The following is a 20,757-nucleotide window of genomic DNA, read 5'->3' as shown; positions in this document are numbered from 1 at the left end:
TGTATGTATGTATATATACATATGTATGCACATGTATGAGTGGGTAAATGTGTTCGTGTGAATATGGATATACGCGTATGTGTGAGCCCCTGCATATGTCTGTGTGTGTGCATGTGTATGTGTATGTGCCTACATAGTATGTGGATGTTTGTGAGTGTATGTGCACATACATATATGTGTGTACATATATGTGTGTATGTGCGTGTATGAGTGTGTATATATATCTTCTACCTATTATTCTCCATCTTACTTGTGTGTGTGTGTGGGTGCGTGTACGTATGTCTGAATGATTAAGCGCATATATACATGCGTGTTCTGGTAGGGGAAAAAAAGTGTATATATATATATATATATATATATATATAAAATAAAAAATAAAAAAATAAAAATAATTGTTAGCGGTGGATGTATGCGAGTACGTGTGTGAGTGTGTAGGTGGGTATGTATATGTGTATATATGTATGCTCCTACATATATTTCTATGTATGTACGTGTGTGTATGTGTGTGTGCCTATGTGCGTGTGAATGTGTACATGTACATGAATATATATATGTATGCGTATGGGATTGTGTGTGAGTGTATGCTATACATGGGGAAAGAAAGTCTTTAAAAAAGAACCCTAAAGAAGCCATAAAAACCTTCACCATATGGACTAAAAAACACTCTTTGAAACTAACTTTGACCGGTCACAGTGTAACACTTACAGTTGGAGACAGAATGTCTAAACACTGAACACACGCATCGCACCACTATGAAAAACATATTTAATATCAGCGGAGGCATATCCACAAGCTCCCATTTTAAAGAAAAACTTTTTACGAAAATATCTGAAGAGAGCACACCCTAAGCTCGAAACGCGTTATAAAAATATTTTAAAATAAAAATATGATGAAAACCTTTAAAAGAAACCCACAATTATTGATGGCTACACTCTTTTAAATATACATTTTTTCTCTCGTTGGAACTACACAACCATCACTTTAAATATATATATATATATATATATATATATATATATATATATATATATATATATATATATATATATATATATATATATAAATATGATCTACACACTTGAACTTTAGCATATACCTTATTCAGACATGTGGGAAACTAGTTAATTAAATCATCCGAAAAAACGAGCTTCTAATAGCAGAAATTACAAATTTGTGTGCAAGGGTCGTGTTTTTTTTTATTTCAAGATTACGCATGCGCGACTCGTCTACACTGCAGATTATTTATGTTAAGAATTAATAGGTTAAAAAACATACTTTTTTTTTAACTAACGAGTCAAGCTGACCTAATGGTTACCGTACTGACTTGTGTTTGTTTCGATCTCAGCTCAAGTGTAATTGAAGAAGTGAAATGTTTAGAAAAATAAAAACATAATACTTGCGTGCGTATGTTTCCGTTTTTACTTCATTATCTTTTTTTTTTTTAATTAACGTTACGTTTATACCTATGATATTTCTGTTCATAATAAGTAAGAGTTCTGCATTAATAAATTCTAATATTTATGTGTAGTTTTGATCGGACAATTTCAGATGACCTGCTAGGATATATATATACTGTTTTAACAAAACCAAGACTCCAAAAATGGGATGATAGCAACAAAAACTGTATTTCACTGTAAGTTTGAATTGTTTCAAGACCATTTGGACGAATTCAAACAAGATGTCGTTTGAAAATATTCACAAGAACAGCCTTTCTTCAGACTTATTAAATAAAAAAATACTTTAACAATAAAACATTAAGTAAAAGAAACATTTCCTTTATAAGTAAAGGAAAACAAGCGGAACGCTTTACCTTTGTCGCATCTTTGCAAAGTATTATATATATATATATATATATATATATATATGTTTCGTGGTTTAATTTTAAATTCTGAAAAACAACATATAGAGGCATATATTCGATTTAAGAATTTATTGCTTGACAAAGGAACATATAGAAAGGGTTATTTTAATCTCCTTAATCCATGGATTTTCAACAATACATCATACCAGAGGAAATGAAGTGCAGTTAGCAAAATGTTCAGCTGCGAATGGATGCTATTTTCATTTTCAGCACTATTACTGAAAATAGTTTTTGAGTGGTTGTGGATAATTATATGGAGAAAATTATACGAAAAGAGAAGTTGATACAACCTGGGTAATCCATTATCGGAAGGAGTCACATGTCATTTTGGCTAGGATCTCCTTGAAAGTATTACTTCAAGTAATATCTATCAGGATTTTCATCTGAATTCTATCAGTGTCTTATATATATATATATATGCAAATAATATGTAGATATTATATTATTATGAGTATTAATCTTATTATCATTATTATTATTTACTCACTGGGAGTAATCACACACTGACTGCTTTTTGGAGGATGACTAATAACAAGTCTCATCACATTTCCCACCATCTACACCTCTTTCGGTAACCTTTGCAAAAGAATTTGCGTTATCGCATCAGCCGCTTTCAGCTGATATCTTGTTGGGGGTGACACTTTGGTCTTTGGAATTTGGATGGCAATAAACCTCTCCGAGATCCTCGTCTTCTTCTTTGCATTCCTCCTACTCTGGCTTCAGTTTTCTCACCTCGTTTTTTTTCATCCTCCGTGAGCCTCATCATTTGGTGTGGTGCCCGTGTTTGGTGACGCACTCAAAAATTGGGGTTCTGTATCTTATAACTATACAGTTTCGTTTTTCATGATTCTATGTGATGCTCTTTTTTGTTTTATATTTTTAGTAGTTTTTTCTGTCTAGTTTATATGCAGATTGTGTGTAATTTTATTCTTTACATTCAAGGGTTTTTGCTAAATATTTCTTAAGTTCTCATTATTGAAATTCGTTGTATCTGCTCTGACATCTCTCTGATTATAATCTCTCTCCCTTTTTTTTTAAAAGTTTTTCGGTATCGTTCCTAGCACTTTTTTTTCAATGGTGTTATATTTATTTTCTTCATTTTACAGATTTGTGGTCTGCCAAATGGGTAAAATCTACTATATGTTACTACTTTTCCTTCTTGTTAACTATTATCATGTCCGGTTCTTTTGCTTGGATGGGTTTATCCATTTGTATATGCATATCCCACAGGTTCTTTAGCTTTCCATTTTCGATACTGCTGCCGGTTTGTGTATGCACATTTTGTTTGTTTGTTCTAGATGCAATTGTTTGCATAATTGCCAATGTACTGGTTTTGCTACCATTATGTTTTCTTTTAGGACTAGTTTTCAGCATTTATTTCTCATGTAGTTTATTGTTTCGTCTCTTTGTCTGCAGAGTCCGTATTTGATGTTTTCTTTTGTCTTGTCAGTCCTTGCTTTGAGCTGGGTGGTTCCAATTGCGTTATCCTGTGCAGCTGTTGAGTTTCCCTGATTAGGTTTCCGCTTTGTAGCCTTTTCCAAGTGTTTTCGTTAGTCTCTTTTTTTGTAATACTTTTGAATCGTCCATGCAGTTGTTTCTCTTCATAATTCTATTTCTCCTCTTATAATTCATCTCTGGTTCTATCTTATTTGTTTATTCTTTGTCTCTTGCTGTAGCAATTATTATTTCGCTGTTCTGAATTATGTATTTTTTTTTCAAATCCACTTTTTTGTTTGTTATTAACACAGTCTCCCATACAGATCAGTTCTCTTCCTTCGTCTTTCCTTTACAGACATAGTCGGTCAGTATTATCGTTCGGGTGCAATTCATTGTGCTCATCATGGGCTTTTATGTTTTCTGGTCGAGATTCTTTAGTTCTTCTTTGGTCCAGTTTACAAACTGTCCAGAGGATCTTATTAGTGCCACTGCCCAATGGTTTACTCCTTTTTATTAGGTTTCGATTATTGAGTTTAGTTTTGAGGAGTATTCTTGTTCTTCTGAGGTATTTTCTTCTATTTTCTCTCTCATGCCTGTTGCATTGACTGCATCTGCTTCCAGCACTCCCAAGTATTTGGAACTATTTTGTTCATTTACTTCCCTCATTTCTATTTGATTGGCCAGTACTATACCTACTGTTGCTCCTACTTTTCTCTGTCTCATGATCAGCAGTGCGCACTTTTCCATACCGAATTTTATTTGAACATCCTGGCTAAAGATTCTGGTTGTGTTTATTAATATTTATTGTTTTGGCTTTGTTTCTGCAAACAGTTTCAAGTTTTCCTGGCACATTATGGGGACCTTCTTTCTTCCGTGTTAGTAAACTTCTAACAGGCTTGGTATTTTCTAAAGACGTTGTTCAAGGGAATTATAGCTATAATGAACAGTAATTGCCATAGTGAATCACCTTGTAAGAACCCTCTTTGTATCTTGATTTCAGTTATGTATTGTCAATCAACTGGCAGCTCAAGTCTCCATGTTTCCATTGCATTTTTCAGCAGATTGGTTATATTACATGGTATTTCGTACATTCTCAGGCATTCTATTATCAATGCTTTCGGGATTGTATCATAGGCTTTCTTATCGTCTGTTCATGCAGTGGATCATCATCATCACCATCATCTACATAATATTTTGTTACCTATGTTCAGCATTTATAACGGCGATGTTCGATACGTAAGTAATGCTAGGCAGAAAATTTTAACAAAATATATGGCAAACAAGCTGCACCAAATATTCCGCGTTTTATCCTGGAGAGAATTATTCGGTTTACTGCATGGGGTCCATGTTGCTGAGAGTTTCTATATAGTACGTTGTATCTAGGTTTACTGGCCAGCCAATCATATTATTTATTGCAGTCAATAAGCTCGCTTTTATCAGGCAAAAGTAATTTCATTTTTATTTATTTATTTATTTTTTGGCTAGAATCGGATTTAATTTTCTTTATGTTTGGAACTGATATAGTTTTAATCTTGATGTTTTTAAATTACAGTTTTTTATACGAATGAATTCGTATTAAGTATTTGTTTGTTTGTTTCGAAAGTGTTATTGCGATTATAATTATCATTTTTGTAATTATTGTTGGTGTTATTATTTATTTATGCTTGTGTGTGCTTGTTATTATTCTAAGAGAAATATTATACTCTTTATACGTGTGTTTGGTGTTTCTCTTTTGCAATTTAATACAGTTTGACTTCTTTAAACTTTAAGATTGGTAATCTAATTCAACGATAAGCTACACTTGTAATTTTAGTTAGTAGTGTACTGGACTGCGTGAAAAACAAAGAATCTAGTTGGCTAACAAGCAATCCCAGTTCGAGAGAAATATATAGATACGAAACAACATCGACTCTGTGCATTAGTTTTACTGATCGTCACAGGCAGTAAACGAATAAAAAATCCCTGTAGCTGAATTGCCGTATATATTGATAAACCTTATACATGAAGTAAGTTAAGAAAATATATAGCAATTAATCCAGACTATTCCGTGTTTCATTCTCGTGGGAATTCGTCAGGTGACACGTGGAATATTATCTGTAGCTTAATTGCCATATATATTTTCATAACTTACAAGTTAGCTCTATATATATGTATTGAGCACTTGACGTAAATACTGAAATTTTACGCATAAAATTATATCTTCGTATATTTATGTGATTAAATAATTAATGATATACATATATATTAATATATATGTGTATATATATAAAATATAAACATGCACATATATATATTAATATATATGTGTATATATATATGTGTATATATATAAAATATAAACATGCACATATATATATTAATATATATGTGTATATATATATATATATATATATATATAAAATATAAACATGCACATATATATATTAATATATAGGTATATATATATATAAAATATAAACATGCACATATATATATATTAATATATATGTGTATATATATATAAAATATAAACATGCACATATATATATATATATTAATATATATGTGTATATATATATATATAAAATATAAACATGCACATATATATATATATTAATATATATGTATATATATATATAAAATATAAACATGCACATATATATGTGTATATATATATATATATATATAAAATATAAACATGCACATATATATATTAATATATATATATATGTATACATATATATATACATATATATATATATATATATATGTGGGTGTGTGTGTGTGCGTCTGGGTGTATCATTTGCGTATTGTTACTCGCAATCTCAGCTGAAAGCTAACTTTCCAATGTCTATTCTGCCAGTAAAATCGATTGGCCACACGTATACGAATCGTGTCTTTAACATGATGGAACACTAGTTCGAACATCGAAATCCTCTGACAACATCTACGTTTGCCTCGCCGTCTTTTTCGTACGTTGCCGAGCAAGATGACAGCCACTGACCCGTCACAATATCGTGCGGAAATCAATCATAAATTCGGTAAAAAGTTCCTAGACAGTCATAGCCATTTATCCGCTTGGCGCTGTCAGCTCCTTCAATAAATCTTGAACGAAGATTTCATAAGGTCTTTTCGTATTCAAGGCAAAGAAAAAAACTCGCTGCTAAGCGCCCAAGTCAGTACATCAATATCGGAAAGTTCCGACAAGAGATACTGGTTCGTATGAACTTGAGGCGGTAAATAAGAATGTTATTTGTAGCATGCGTCTTAACAATTATGGCATCTACGAATGCGAATTTGCATGTAAATGTGACTGACCGACTGACTGATTATAGGATAAATATGTATATAGATTTATACACAGATTATACACACACACACACACACACATATATATATATATATATATATATATAATTTGCAGTCATCCACATAAATCCTGTTTCGTTGTATCACACCTTATTAATTCGGCTATATATATATATATATATATATATATATATGTGTGTGTGTGTGTGCGTGCGCACAAATATATACATATATTTATATACACACGTATATGTATACTCACAACGATATACGCTCATATATATAAATATATATATATATATATATTCAGACATATATTCACGCACATATATACACACATATATACAGATACACACATATAAATACATGTATATATGCATATAGAGAGACACTCATATATAAATACACGAACATACACGTATACAGACACGCACAAAGACACACACACATACAGACACGCACATATACACGCATACACCCATATAGACATACACACACATATACAGACACACACACACACATATATATGTCCATCCTCATCGGAAGAATTTGCCAGGGACAGAAAGATGTGGAGAGATGCGGCACACGATGGCACTGTGAACTTTTATAAAAGAAGGGATGAAATTGAAGAAGCTAGGAGGGGATGAAAGAAAGAGCGACGAGACCGAGCTGGTCCCTCCCTTAACCTTCCTTGCGACGAACACTGTCCACGACTTTTCCACCCTAGACACTGACTTAGATGCCTGTGTGTGACATGGCTATTATCCCAACGATAGGAGACTGGTGACAAACGATAGGACCCAACGGAGCCGACGACGTTTATATTATAGACTAGTAGATGTACGTGGCATTCATCGGCATTAAAAGTAACGTTTAATTCTTTAAAAAACAAGGCCGATAGCCATTAGTCGCGTGCTTTCGTGTAATGAATGAATGCGTGAATTTAGGATTGCCATGAAATTCTTAAATAAATTAAAAATGAACTAAAATGACCGAAAAATGGGCTGAAATGACTTTAATAAATAAAAAGTAAATGACTTAGAATGACTTTAATGAACTTAAGGATGAATTGAAGGACCTTAAGAATGACTTGAATGCTTAAAAAGTAACTGGAATCCTTTAAACACAACTTGAATGATCTGGAGAATTACTTGAATGGCTTTGAGACTGGCTGGTTGTAAAGTGGGAGATCATTTTACATTAAATTAATACAGAAAAGTTATCTCCCACTTTAGATCACAAAGTTACAAACATAAGTACCGCATGTAGTAAGACGGATACTACACTTTGATCTTGGCCAAAAGGTCTAGAAAAGCGGTATCTATTTGCTCCCCCACCGATCAAATACAGCACAAAGCCGATTTTTAATATGGGGAGTGAAGTGGAAATGAGGACCAACTTCCCGGGGAGTAGGGGAGCTGGATATTGACAATTGGTATGAAGGGTTGCCCCTACATTGACCAAGGTCCTGTATGTGGGCTACAACCCACATATGGTCTTGGCTTGCAGTATCTACCGGAATAGATACTACACTTTGATCTTGGCCAAAACGCCAAGAGAAGCGGTAGTTATTTGCTCCTCCACCGAGCAAATAAGGCACAATGTCGATTTTTAATGTGAGGATTGAAGGGGAAATGGGGACCCAATCCCCGGGGAGTAGGGTAGCTGGATAGTGACAATTAGTATGAAAGGTTTCCCCTACATTAACCAAGGTCTTATATATGAATTCGCCCCCACAATAGGTCTTTGCTTGCAGTATCTGCCGGAACAGATGGTATTTATTTGCTCCCCCACCGAGCAAATTAGGCACAAGGCCAATTTTTAATGTGAGGAGTGAAGGGAGGGGGAAGGGAAAAAGGGGACCAGCTCCCGAGAGGTGGGAAATGGGAGCTGGTTAAAGGTCAGGTATGTGGGGTTGCCCCCACATCTGGTCTTTGCTTGCAGTATCTGCCGAAACAGATGGTATTTATTTGCTCCCCCACCGAGCAAATTAGGCACAAGGCCGATTTTTAATGTGAGGAGTGAAGGGGAAATGGGGACCAACTCCCCGGGGAGTAGAGGAGTTGGATAGTGACAATTGGTATGAAGGGTTGCCCCTACATTGACCAAGGTCTTATATGTGAGGTTGCCCACACATATGGTCTTTGCTTGCAGTATCTGCCGGAACAGATGGTATTTATTTGCTCCCCCACTGAGCAAATTAGGCACAAGGCCGTTTTTAATGTGAGGTAAAAACCAGCTCCCCTAAAGTAGGCAAAAAGGGGGCACTCTGGTTACCAAAAATAATAATTGTCCCAGTATAGAGGGTTTCCCCTCCATTGACTGGTACAAATTATCTTAAGTGCAGTATCTGCCGGAACAGATGGTATTTATTTGCTCCCCCACTGAGCAAATTAGGCACAAGGCCGTTTTTAATGTGAGGTAAAAACCAGCTCCCCTAAAAGGGGTCACTCTGGTTACCAAAAATAATAATTGTCCCAGTATAGAGGGTTTCCCCTCCATTGACTGGTACAAATTATCTTAAGTGCAGTATCTGCCGGAACAGATACTACACTTTGATCTTGGCCAAAAGAAAAAGAAAAGCTTAAAAAGCTAAGAACAGCATCTATTCACCACAAACCTTTTATCTTAACTAAAAAGGCAAAGCACAAAAGTGTTACAGACTGACGGACAGATCGACCGACCGACAGACCAACGCAGTTACTTAAAGAGTCGCTTGCACGCGACTAAAAATTGAAGTAAAAAGAAAACGTAAGGACGAAGGAAAACTGAGACCTGTGCATTTTATATTTTTCGGTAAAACTTGCGGACAACGCTCTGTTTTACGGTTGTTTTTAAAATGGGACGGAAAATTTTATTTCGTTCCGTTTGAACCTTTTTTATTTAAATTCCGAATTGTGAAAAAAAATTAATTTTCCCTTAAAACCCAATGACTGCTCAGTCGAGGAAAGGAAGCAATGTGCACCTACCTTAAGTTTTTTTTTTTTTTTTTTACACAGTGATCACCACTTATCAAGGCCCGGAAGCCACTCAGGGATAAGGGTTATTGCAAGTACATTACGTTAGTGAGAAGATTTGATGAAGTGTTTAATTAGGGGGGCGGTTCATTAGGAATTTGTTAACATTAGACTTGAAGACATCCAAGTTGTAGTCCGGAGGGAAGCAGACAGACGGAACAGAGTTCCACAGGCGTGCAGTTCTAAGAAAGAAGCTTTGTTCATGGAATTCGCGTTTTGATTTAGGCACAGATATAGAGTTGGGGGAAATTTTTCACAGTGGATTCAGCTAGACGGATGTTTTTCGTGAGAGATTGGCGAGGGGGGACCAGGGATTGGAGTTCAGACGAGCACCTGCCATGAAAATAACGATAAACCAAGGATAGGCTGGCAACGTCTCTTCTGTGGGAGAGGGGTTGCAGGGTAGAGAAAAGGGCATCCCCCACTAAACCACGAAGTCTATTTTGTACTCTGTCGTTGCGAAAGAATTGCCCCCTTCCGCGACGTGACAGTCAGTTAACAATTGCTAGCCAGCAGAGCTTAGCTAATCAAAGAATAGCTTCTGGCACCAGCCACAAATGCATCTGGGAAAACCCAACGACTGGGAAGAATCTCCCTTTAAATAACCAAAAGGGCATGTGATTAACTGTCACCTGACCTGTGGAAAAAAAGCTTTAAAAAGGCAGAGAAGGCAAGACAATCTCTTTTGTGTTAGTAAGCAAGGTAAATGCACACCACTCTCCCTCTCTTGAGCAATCATTAATCCCCCCCTTTTATTTTTCACAGCCGAATACGCTCCAGAAAATCGAAAGTAATTGATAAAATAATAAAATAAAGTTAAACAAACAGATAGCACAACCCTCGATATGTACACAAGTTGCAAATATAAGAATTTTTATGAAATAGTAAAATATAGGGAACCAAAGGATTTCAGTAGAAAGTTGCTCATTGAACCTGGAGTATTGCCTAAAACGGTCATATGTCCAATGTGCCAAATTCCGAAATACTTTCTTGACATGTTTAAGTTGGGGGGGTCTATTCCGAAAGCTCTTAACATGAGGAGGTTGGTGGTGTTTATTCTTTGAAAGCTTGCCCGAAAACCTTTAAAAGTCGACATTTCCAATGTGAACAGTGAGGTGGAGTTATTTAAAAAAAAAAAAAAATACAAAAAATGCATACCGAATTGCCTTTTTTGTTTAAAAATTAAATTATTTACTTTTTGTTCATAAAGTTTTGTTCTTGCTGAATGGTATTCTTTCGATTACTTTCGATTGGGGGGGGCGCATGCGCAATTTAAAAAGAAAAGATTGAAACAGAAAGAAATTTAAATGTCTGCTTGATTTTTTAAAGCAACCGTAAAACAGCGTTCTCCGCAAGTTTTACCGTTTTTTTCTAAACACTTCATTTTTTCTAAGTAAAACTAATACGCGTGCTGAGACATAAAGACAATGCGTTCAGTACGATAACCGTTAGACAAGCTTGCTCGTATGTTTAAAGGGTGTCATGAAAGAGTTGAAAGCAGAGGAAAATCCGATTATCCTCCAAGTACCATTTTCTTCTATTTTGGCCCAGTAGCAGTCCATTTTATTCCAGATAAACAGCGATTAAACTTTTCCATATGTCCGAATACCTTATATGCAAACTTTCAAATATGTAACTCAAAAAGTTATTCAGTATATAGGTTAAGGATCGCCCTCAAGCACGCGCACATTCTCGTATTTATGGATATCAGTTCAGTTCGACTTTGCTCGTGCCCTATGTACTGTTCATAACTTTATGTACATATGAATATATATATATATATATATATATATATATATATATATATATAGAACTTTGTCTCATGTCCATGTAACCTACATCTAAAATTTCAAGTGCTTTGACCCAAAATTGGCGCAGGAGTTTGATAGAGTCTGCAATGGTCAACACTTTCAACTTTGACCTCTTGGCAGTCTAATTTCCGCCCGCAAAACCGATTAACAAGCGTGCTGAGTATCTAAATTCTCTCTATGTAAAATTTCAAATGTTTAGACCCCAAATTGGCTGAATTGTTTGCTAGAAACCGCAAACTGAAAATATTTGAACTTTCGCCCCTTGGTAGCCAAATTTTCGGCCAAAAACTGATTAAAAAGCTTACCCTATGTCTGAATACTTTATGTTAAATTTCTAATGTTTAGGCTAAAAATTTGCAAGTAATTTGGTAGAGACCGTGGAGGTCAAATTTTTAACGTTGACCCCAATTTGGTTCAGGGCTTTAATCAAGTTAAAACGTTTGAACTTGGCATTTTGGTCAAGATCAAAGTGTAGTATCTGTTCCGGCAGATGCTGCACTTGAGATGGTTTGTACCGGTCAATGGAGGGGAAACCCTCTATACTGGGACAATTATTATTTTTGGTAACCAGAGTGCCCCCTTTTTGCCTACTTTTAGGGGAGCTGGTTTTTACCTCACATTAAAAACGGCCTTGTGCCTAATTTGCTCAGTGGGGGAGCAAATAAATACCATCTGTTCTTCGGATGCTGCACTTCTATTTCTTGTTCTCTTTCGGTGGAGGAGAAATCCTTCATGACTGAGACAGTTTTTATTTTTGTACCTTTTCTCCACGTTAACAAACGACCCTGGTGTCTAACTCTGTCCCGTGGGGAGGCATAGTAAATAGGTACATCTAAAATTTCAAGGGTTTGGACGCAAAATTGGACGAGCAGTTTAATGGAGTTTTCCAAGGTCAAGTAGTTGACCTTTGACCTCTTGACAAGCAGATTTTTGTCTGAAAAATAAATTGAAAAGATTTTCCGACATCTCAGCACCCCTGATGTCAAATCCCGAGATTTTAGACCGAAAATTGACAGAGACGTTTTGTAGGGAAATGTACACACACAGACAGACAATTTTACTTTTATAGATATGGATAACATGTTTTTCGAATGTCGGCAGGACTGCTCTAAATATAGAAATGATAAAAGGATACACTTCATTATTTTATTTATTTTACATAGTCCGCATCAACACGGCAGTGTTCATTCACTAGATAGGGTAAGAGCGGGTTATTATTTCGGTCGAACTGTTGTGGATAATTCGTTCTATAATGTGTAACGAATCTCCCAGTGTCGTCATCCTCACAGAATTGAGACTCCTTGTTTCCCACCGACCGGTCCACATTGTTTTTAGGTCTTACATGCATTTCATGTTCTTTCCAAGTTTCAGTAAGTGGGGGTATCTTGTAGCTGCATTCGTATACGCTTTGTTTCGCAGGCTCTTGCTTACTCCAAATGTCAGTGGGATCCTTGTTTACCTTCCAACTCCTTTCAACATGTGCATTTTTCTTTGAAGGCGATAGCGGGAAGATAGAATCGTGTGCACCTTTATCTGTGATCTTTCGAAGTATATTCGGGCTCACGTTACACTCGAATTCAAAAGGCTGGAAATCTGTCTTTGTCTGCGAGACCCCCGTGGATCTCATCGGGCTATCCGAGAGAATCTCGAAAAAAGAGCGGCTGCTACTAGCTGCGGTGGGTTTTCGTCGGAAGTCCGATGTCTGCACGCGCCAACTCACCGGACGTATTTTATAATCTTCCTGAGTTACGGATTTTGTCGGGAAAGATCCTTTTGGACGTTCGTAGACTGTATTCTTGTTGAACGACGACGGAACGGGATGAAATTGTCGAGGAAATTTAACCCAGGCACTGCTATATGTATACGGTTGGAAATCGCGACTAGTCACGCTACAAAAATCACCAGGACATGAATCAACGAACGGTGAATTATCTGTTAAAACTGTGGCACGCATGTTGCTTAAAAGGTGTCGCTCTTTTGAAACGCAACCATTGTTGTTAAGGTTATATTTGGCAGGTTTGGTGTCGGCAGTACTGTTGTTATATTTTAATTCGTATTGGGTTGTGTAAAAGGCTTTCGCACTCCCACTGGTGTGGGACCTTTTCCAATGGCCATCAGATGAAGGTTGAAAAGTCGTCATCATTTTTTATAAGGTTCTAAAAAGAAAAAAAACATAATATTGAACAGCTAATAAATTTACACATTCGTAACGCATGTATTAATTCTAATTATTTTTAATTTTACCGTCTATTCTTATTTCTAGTTTTTTATTTAGTCAGCTATCTGCAAAAATATTTTATGTTTCCTCTTCGGTTTATTTGACAACCCATAATTTCTACGGTTGCGTAACTGAAGAAAAATATAGACTTGACTAAATATAGCAGCTCATTTTCAAGATGTTGTAACAATTCTTACAATTAGAAAATAGAAAAGATACAAGCAATAACATTTAAAGGCACATCTGCCATAGATTTATACTAAACTAGCAGTTCCGCTAAGATTTTCTCGGGTCCTTTGTACCGTTCATAACTTTACGTGCACACGTATATATTAAAAAAGTGTGAATATATGCGATAATGCCGTTCTATATAATAGGCTTCTTAAACTACCATAGAGAAAAGTTGGTAGAGCCCGCAGACATCAAATTCTTTTTAACTTTGACCCCCATTTTGACCCCCTTAACATTTATTGGTTAATGTAGGGGAATTGATGAGCATTTGGTACTTCATGTTGCTGTACGCGCTCTCCGCTTATCTCGGCATTGTTTCTAGTCGTCCTGGCCTTCTCCTTGACACTGGACTCAAACAGTGCCGATTCCAGAGAGGTGAGGTTGAAGATCGCGCAACTCTTAACACACAATTACACGCGCAGCTGTCCCTAAGGGGGGAATCCTTTTCGAAATTGAAAGGAAGCATCGATTCTGTTGAGGTTCTCTCTCACAAACCGTACATAGGAATACATAGAATTACAGTTTTATAAAAAAAAATGTGTTCGTAGTCTATATAAATAAAAATCATTGGTGCATATCGTGAAACAGACGAACCATGACATCAACAGTTGGATTTGCCCAGCAAAAACTCTGGTTTAGCTGCTATTAAACTTTACGCAATTAAGCAATTACTACGCGGCGCACCGAATTACGACGAGGTGGCGATGCGTGTACGTAGCAGACGACTTTCGGATTAATATTGAAAGAGGAAAAAAAAAACAACACTAGTTGTTACATGCAAATCATCGCCAGGAAAAACATAACGAATCTTTAAAAACTTCGCTTCCAATTTTATATGTAAATAATAGTTTTACAGAAATGCTTAAACAAAAAACGCTTGGTAAAAAAAAAAGGTTTTGTTTCTAGTTTTCCTTGACACACAAAAACTTTTAAACATGAAAAAAAATCTTAAACTATATTGGAAAAACAAACATTTTTTTGTTAACATTTTTTTAAAACATTTTTTTAAATCATTTTCTTTAAAATTATTTCATCTCCCCAGAAAAGTTATTATTTTTTTTCTTTTTATGACCTTTTCTTGATAGTTATTTAAAAAAAAAATGATAAAACACCAAATTACGTGAGATCGTTTTTTTCTGTTTTTGATTTTAACATTTTACTTAAATTCATTTTGCTATTTTTTTTTTTTTTTTACGTTATAATTTTATTGGTGAGACTCGGTATTCTTCGGTTGTTGACGTCATGTTTCGACCCAAACCGAACCGACGCTGAGATACTTCTGGTTCACAATATGCACCAGTACCGAAGACAAGTTTGCAGATTGTGGTATAGCAATATTGTAGAAAAACACCGTTGAATTCGAACAGATATAAACACAATAAAGGAAAACAGTGAACAATCTATGCAATGTTCTACATGTCATTCTTTAAGTTACTGTATACGTTACACGTTCAGAAGCAAAGGCTAAAATACAAATACCATTTTTAAAAGCCCAAAATGAGTAAAAGTTTGCTTAAAAAAGCTACTCTGACAGCGCTGGACAAGTACATGAGAGTGGTTTCCCTTTGATATAACTTAGTTATGCCAAAGGTAGAGATAACCTAGTTTTCAAATACAGTGTAATCCGGATATTAAATACCTGCATATAAGAAAAACGGAGGCACTTGTACAGTTTAATCACTACATTAAAAAATGAAAATATCGAAAAAAAAGGTTATATTGCATATATCCGTTTTGGACTGACGATCTCCGAAAAAAATGTTCATTTAATTTGATCGAGTAGTTTTTTTTGTTTTTTTTTTTCTTTTTATAGCGGAAAACACGTTTTTATTAGAGCGCGTTAAAGTCAGCCATCATGGAAATTTTTAACACGCTACGGGGAGATAACTCAATGTAAAGCGCCGAGATTCCCTCCCCATCTTTACGGCTAGCTTTTCTTCCTAAAAATCGAACTGTTTGCTCGATATCATAAATTATTTTTTGCTTTAAAAAATAAACTACTTGATGAAATTAAGTGAATTTTTTTAGAACTTCATTTTAATTTTTTAATGGCGTGATTAAACTGCACAAGTACCAAAACGGATATAAGAGAGATTTTCTCTGGTTTCAAACCAAAGCCTGTGTTAATGTACAGTGTAAGCCGGATATAAGAATCCCGGATATAAATATAACCCGGACATAAGAGAGCCGTAGTGACCAGAGAAGAAGGCTCTTATATCTGGGTTACGCTATAGTTATAACGTCTTTTAAAGACCGGTTGTGTGCACAATGGCGATCTACACGTATAATACATCAGAGGAAGCAAAGGAGTTATCAAGATAGGTCACAAAAAAAAAAAAACACACACACACACCAGCATAATTAGGCATCTATGATGAAGAGTCCGGTGATGGTAATTTCCTTATCTGTAATAAATAGCGATATGACATAAGAATATTCTTATCATTATTTGGACTCTCGAATATATATCCGACACGGTTGGACAAAGTTAATCAACCAAGAAGCCCAGCAGTCGGGTTTGTATTACTGTACACATAGATTCGAAAAAGATGTCAAAAAACAAATATATAACAAATAAATGTTATCAAAGGCAAGATAAGTTACTTTTCTACCTAACTGGATATATTTTTTGGTTTTTATTCAATGTAACATATTTATTCAGCTCGAAAAACATACAGTGTTTACCGATGTATTCGAAAATTCAAGATGGCGTTTCACACCCTCTTTAACACCGTAAGTATGGAAAAAGGTGTTATAAATAAAAACCTATACCAAATACTATTAAAAATCCGCCGAATATATGTCAACCTATGTCACGGTAACATTTATTGAGCGAGTTTTTAACAGTATTTTATCCGTTTTTTTTTTATTTATAACATCTTTTCTCACACTTACCGTGTTAAAAAGAGAATAAGACGCCATCTTGAATGTTCCAATACATCGGTAAACACTGTATGTTTTTCGAGCTGAATAAACATGTTACATTGAATAAAAACACAAAAAATATATCCAGTTTTGCAGAAAAGTAACTTATCTTGCCTTTGATAACATTTTTTTGTTATATATTTGCTTTTTAACAACTTTTTCGAATCTATATGTACAGTAATACAAACCCCAGCAGTCTATATAAAAACAGATAAGATGTTAACTGATATATAATACAGAATATTGAAAAGAATATAAGTCAAATTATTGAAAAGAATATTGTCTTGTTATAGGTCAAGTAATAACAAGTGTTATAATACCTAGGATGATAATTGTAATGGAGACTTTAAATACTTTCTACGCCTCTCACTAATCCTCGCCAAACAACTCTCACAAAAAAATGATTGATAATCAATCGAAGTGATTAAAATTTTAGAATATACCGCAGGGAGACCCGCCGTTGCACGGTATTATATGATGATTACAGAATGATTAACAATCTCATATTTTTATTGCCATCAAAATCGGTGAAATCGGCCATTTTTTTTTATCAAATCAGTTGATTACCTGCTCCAGTTGGAGATTATCACGGTGCACCGAGAGAAAGCGTCACGTGCCTCCATGCAGTAACTTATTCTACAATGCATGGTAGTCTGCAGGACACTGTCGAGAACCTACTTTTTGTTTTATAAAATTAATTTTAAATAAAATAAAAATATTTGTTTTTATTTTGGATGATGCAGGGCATCCGAAGAGAGATTTTTCTAACAAAATGAAAGTATAATTTTTAGCAATAGGTATCTAGGAAAAGGCCACTACATATGTTATAAATTCCAAATTTACACAACCTGGCAAATACTGGTACACGCTAGCAAATTTAGATTCGCAATTACAGAATATGATTCTAATTTTTTCCTTTGCTCTTTATTCTAACACTACACTAAGTTTACTGTTTTATTTCGCTACAGTTGATATTGTGTAGAACAATAAGAAAATCACAGTGAACAATACATTCAACAAAATTTCACACACATTTCTAGATACCTATATCTAATAAGTTAAAAAGAAAGGACACACTTAGGGAGGTATTTTGGTGGTCAAGTCACTAAATAGAGATTAGCTGGTTTCCCGGCATAGCCCAGGATGTAATATAGATTGACTGAAATACATGTTCTAGCTGGTTTCTAGGCGTTGCCAGGGATGTAATATAGACACATTATGTTGTATATTCCCTGTTCTCTTCTCCCTAAGGTAAAACAATTTCATATACATGCTGTAAATTACCTATGCTAGGGATAAAACATGAACAATACCAGTCCTAGGGTAGATAAAACAAATAATACATAGAGATGAAAGATTCCTCTCCCCTAAGAATAAACATGTTCAATATCTGCTTTTGTTTTTTCATTGTTTATACGGTCCCGAGGAACGCCGGGTAGCCCTGCTAGTTTTTAATATAATAGCTTAGAATAAAATTAAAAATGCAAAAGGGGAGTACCATGCTCCAATTGATTTCTTAATAGACACATTCTTTTCAAATGCGCCGGTTGCATATCATGACAAAAAAATACTAGTAGACGTCTGGCCTTACAGTTTGTCGGATATAATTACTTTAATTTAAGTTTAAAATTAAATAGTCAAATATCACAGTTGTGCTTTAAACAAAAACATTCATTTTGAACGCGCCCCTGTAATATCAAAGAAACTACTGTGGATTTTATATGTCCGACTTTTTGAACTGCGTTGAAATAAAACTTCTCAAATGCGTTTACGATGTACGGCTGCGTAAGGCGTTAACTTTGGTGAAAATCGCCTGTCTTTCTTTCATCGGATTAATTCGAGTACCGATTATGGATACTTATCTAAGAGACTAATATGCAAAGCCTATCTAAGAACACTTCCAGACACATATTACCCCAATGTGAAACTTCATGAAATTCGGCCCAGCCGTTTTAAAGTCCATGTATAAGGAACTCACACAGGGGGGAAAAGTTCCGTTTACCGTGTAACCCGGATATAATAGACTTATTTGCCCGTTTCCACCTCTTTTTTATATCCGGGTTAGACTTATAACCGTTTTTTTTATATATAATCAGGTTATACAGTACATTAACACAGGCTCTAATTTAGGACCCGAGAAAATATATCTTATATCAGGTTTTCTTATATTATGGTCTCTTATATCAGGGTTACACTGCATATAATAGGAGAGAAAAAGATTTCGTTCAAAATGACGTCATAAGAGAATCTATTTACTTTTACTTCACACGTATGTGTTTATTTATGTTTTCCGAAAAATCCCGACGATAGCACAGTCTTCATCGTGCATAAGTACAGGAGCCCATAACGTTTCAGTGCAGATTGCTCTTGTTAAGAATAAATTAACAGAAGAAAAACTGCATGAAACATTAAGAGAATGATGGGGGCAGTATTAGGCTTAGTGTGTATTGAGTTCTGATATTAGCTAGTGATTTCACTTAGTACAATGCTAAACTGCGCGTGTGCGTCTAAAAATCGATGCCAAACCAAAAAAGAAGGTAGTCTCGAAGAAAGAGCAATAAACATACCTTTCTTTCTTTTCAGCGGGCAAATTATTGCGGTCGTTTTAAGTAACGCGTCATTTGGCGGGAATGAAATCGACTGCTAAGAACGCAAATAAACCAAAAATCATTAAAAAAAAAAAAGGCATTAGCAAACAAAAATGACGTCGAAATAAAATGGACAAGCCTTTCGCCCCCTTTAACATGGATTATTCCATCTCTTAAAGAATTTCGTCTTCAATTTGTTGTTGCCAGGCAACGGAACTATTGAAGGTTAGAATCTACAATGTCCGCCGTTCTTTTTATGATTATGTTATTTTCCGGGAGACAAGTCGAACATTAAATGTAATTTCCATAAAAATACATCTTATGTTTTCACATATTTTAAAGTAAGCCAACAAAAAATAATTGACATATGCGATTTTTAGAAAACCACATTTCCTCTCTACGGCAAATATGACTAAGGCAAAAAAAAGGCGTATGGTTAACTAATAATCAATCGAAAACAAAATAAATATACGAGAAATAACTTTTGACTGAACGAACAGAAATAAGGAGGTTAGTTTAGTTTGCATGAATCATTGTCTGGTCGATAACAAATAGAAAATACACAAAACAGTGTAATGCAAAGGAAAAGAAAATAACGGTAGAAAAGCCTATGCAAATTCCATCTTTATCTTAGAGCACGTATGTTTTTTTTGTTTTTATCTATCTATATAATTATAAAACTCAAATAACCTTGTAATGAGATATGTAACACTCTTTCCGGTTTATGACATCCGGTTGCGCATGCGCGCATAACATGCGCACTGTAATATTAACGTTATCATTTCGAAATTATTATTTAACATGGGAAGAGCGGGGTTTAAAATAACTTAAACGTAATACAGAAATGAGACATGTAAAACAAACAAGCAGGCAGTATTAACAATTGTTTATTTGGATAATTTAAATGCGAAAAAAAAAAAAAATCAAAAGAACAATTTGGTCGCTGAAATATTAACGTTATCATTTCGAAATTATTATTTAACATGAGAAGAGGGGGGTTTAAAATAACTTGAACGTAATACAGAAATGAACGATGTAAAAAAAAGCAGATATATCGAAATTTGAATTTAACTATAATAAGTATTGTGGTATCGGTTCAGTGCACAGTTGCCTATAAGTATGGCCAACCATTTATAATTCAGTAACTGTAATTTTTTTCATGAATAATCAATTATAATAAACAGAACGACTCAGAAGTCTAGCTATATTCTTTTTTAATTTTAATATAAATTCATAGAAATATTTCTGTTATGTCAAGAAAAAACTATTTTCTTTACGTCACAAGTGCCAGGCTCGTGGATTAATTCCATAGCTAATATAACATACTGACCCAACGGGTCACGGGTAATCTAGTATTTCATAAAAGTATTGGGTTATTAGC

At 34.8% G+C, this 20,757-nt stretch overlaps 2 protein-coding genes across 2 annotated transcripts in view; one reads left to right on the top strand and one right to left on the bottom strand.

Annotated features, from left to right (window-relative positions):
* LOC145266525 (carbonic anhydrase-related protein 10-like) overlaps positions 1 to 20,757 on the top strand; it is an 892,910-nt gene that overhangs the window by 642,488 nt on the left and 229,665 nt on the right. The gene's annotated exons all lie outside the window — the stretch shown is intronic.
* On the bottom strand, positions 12,547 to 19,510 carry LOC145266523 (uncharacterized). Its single transcript, XM_080122279.1, has 2 exons — positions 19,356 to 19,510; positions 12,547 to 13,570 (listed from the first exon to the last, which is right to left on the bottom strand). The coding sequence occupies exon 2, from the start codon at positions 13,555 to 13,557 to the stop codon at positions 12,565 to 12,567; it is 993 nt and encodes a 330-aa protein (XP_079978405.1). The 5' UTR covers positions 13,558 to 13,570; positions 19,356 to 19,510; the 3' UTR covers positions 12,547 to 12,564.

This window comes from Euprymna scolopes, chromosome 41 (assembly GCF_053919585.1).
Source record: "Euprymna scolopes isolate OS-2025 chromosome 41, ASM5391958v1, whole genome shotgun sequence".
In the NCBI taxonomy this organism is placed as follows: domain Eukaryota; kingdom Metazoa; phylum Mollusca; class Cephalopoda; order Sepiida; family Sepiolidae; genus Euprymna; species Euprymna scolopes.
The sequence above is the reverse complement of the archived record's forward strand: the minus strand, read 5'-3'. Positions and strand labels throughout refer to the sequence as shown.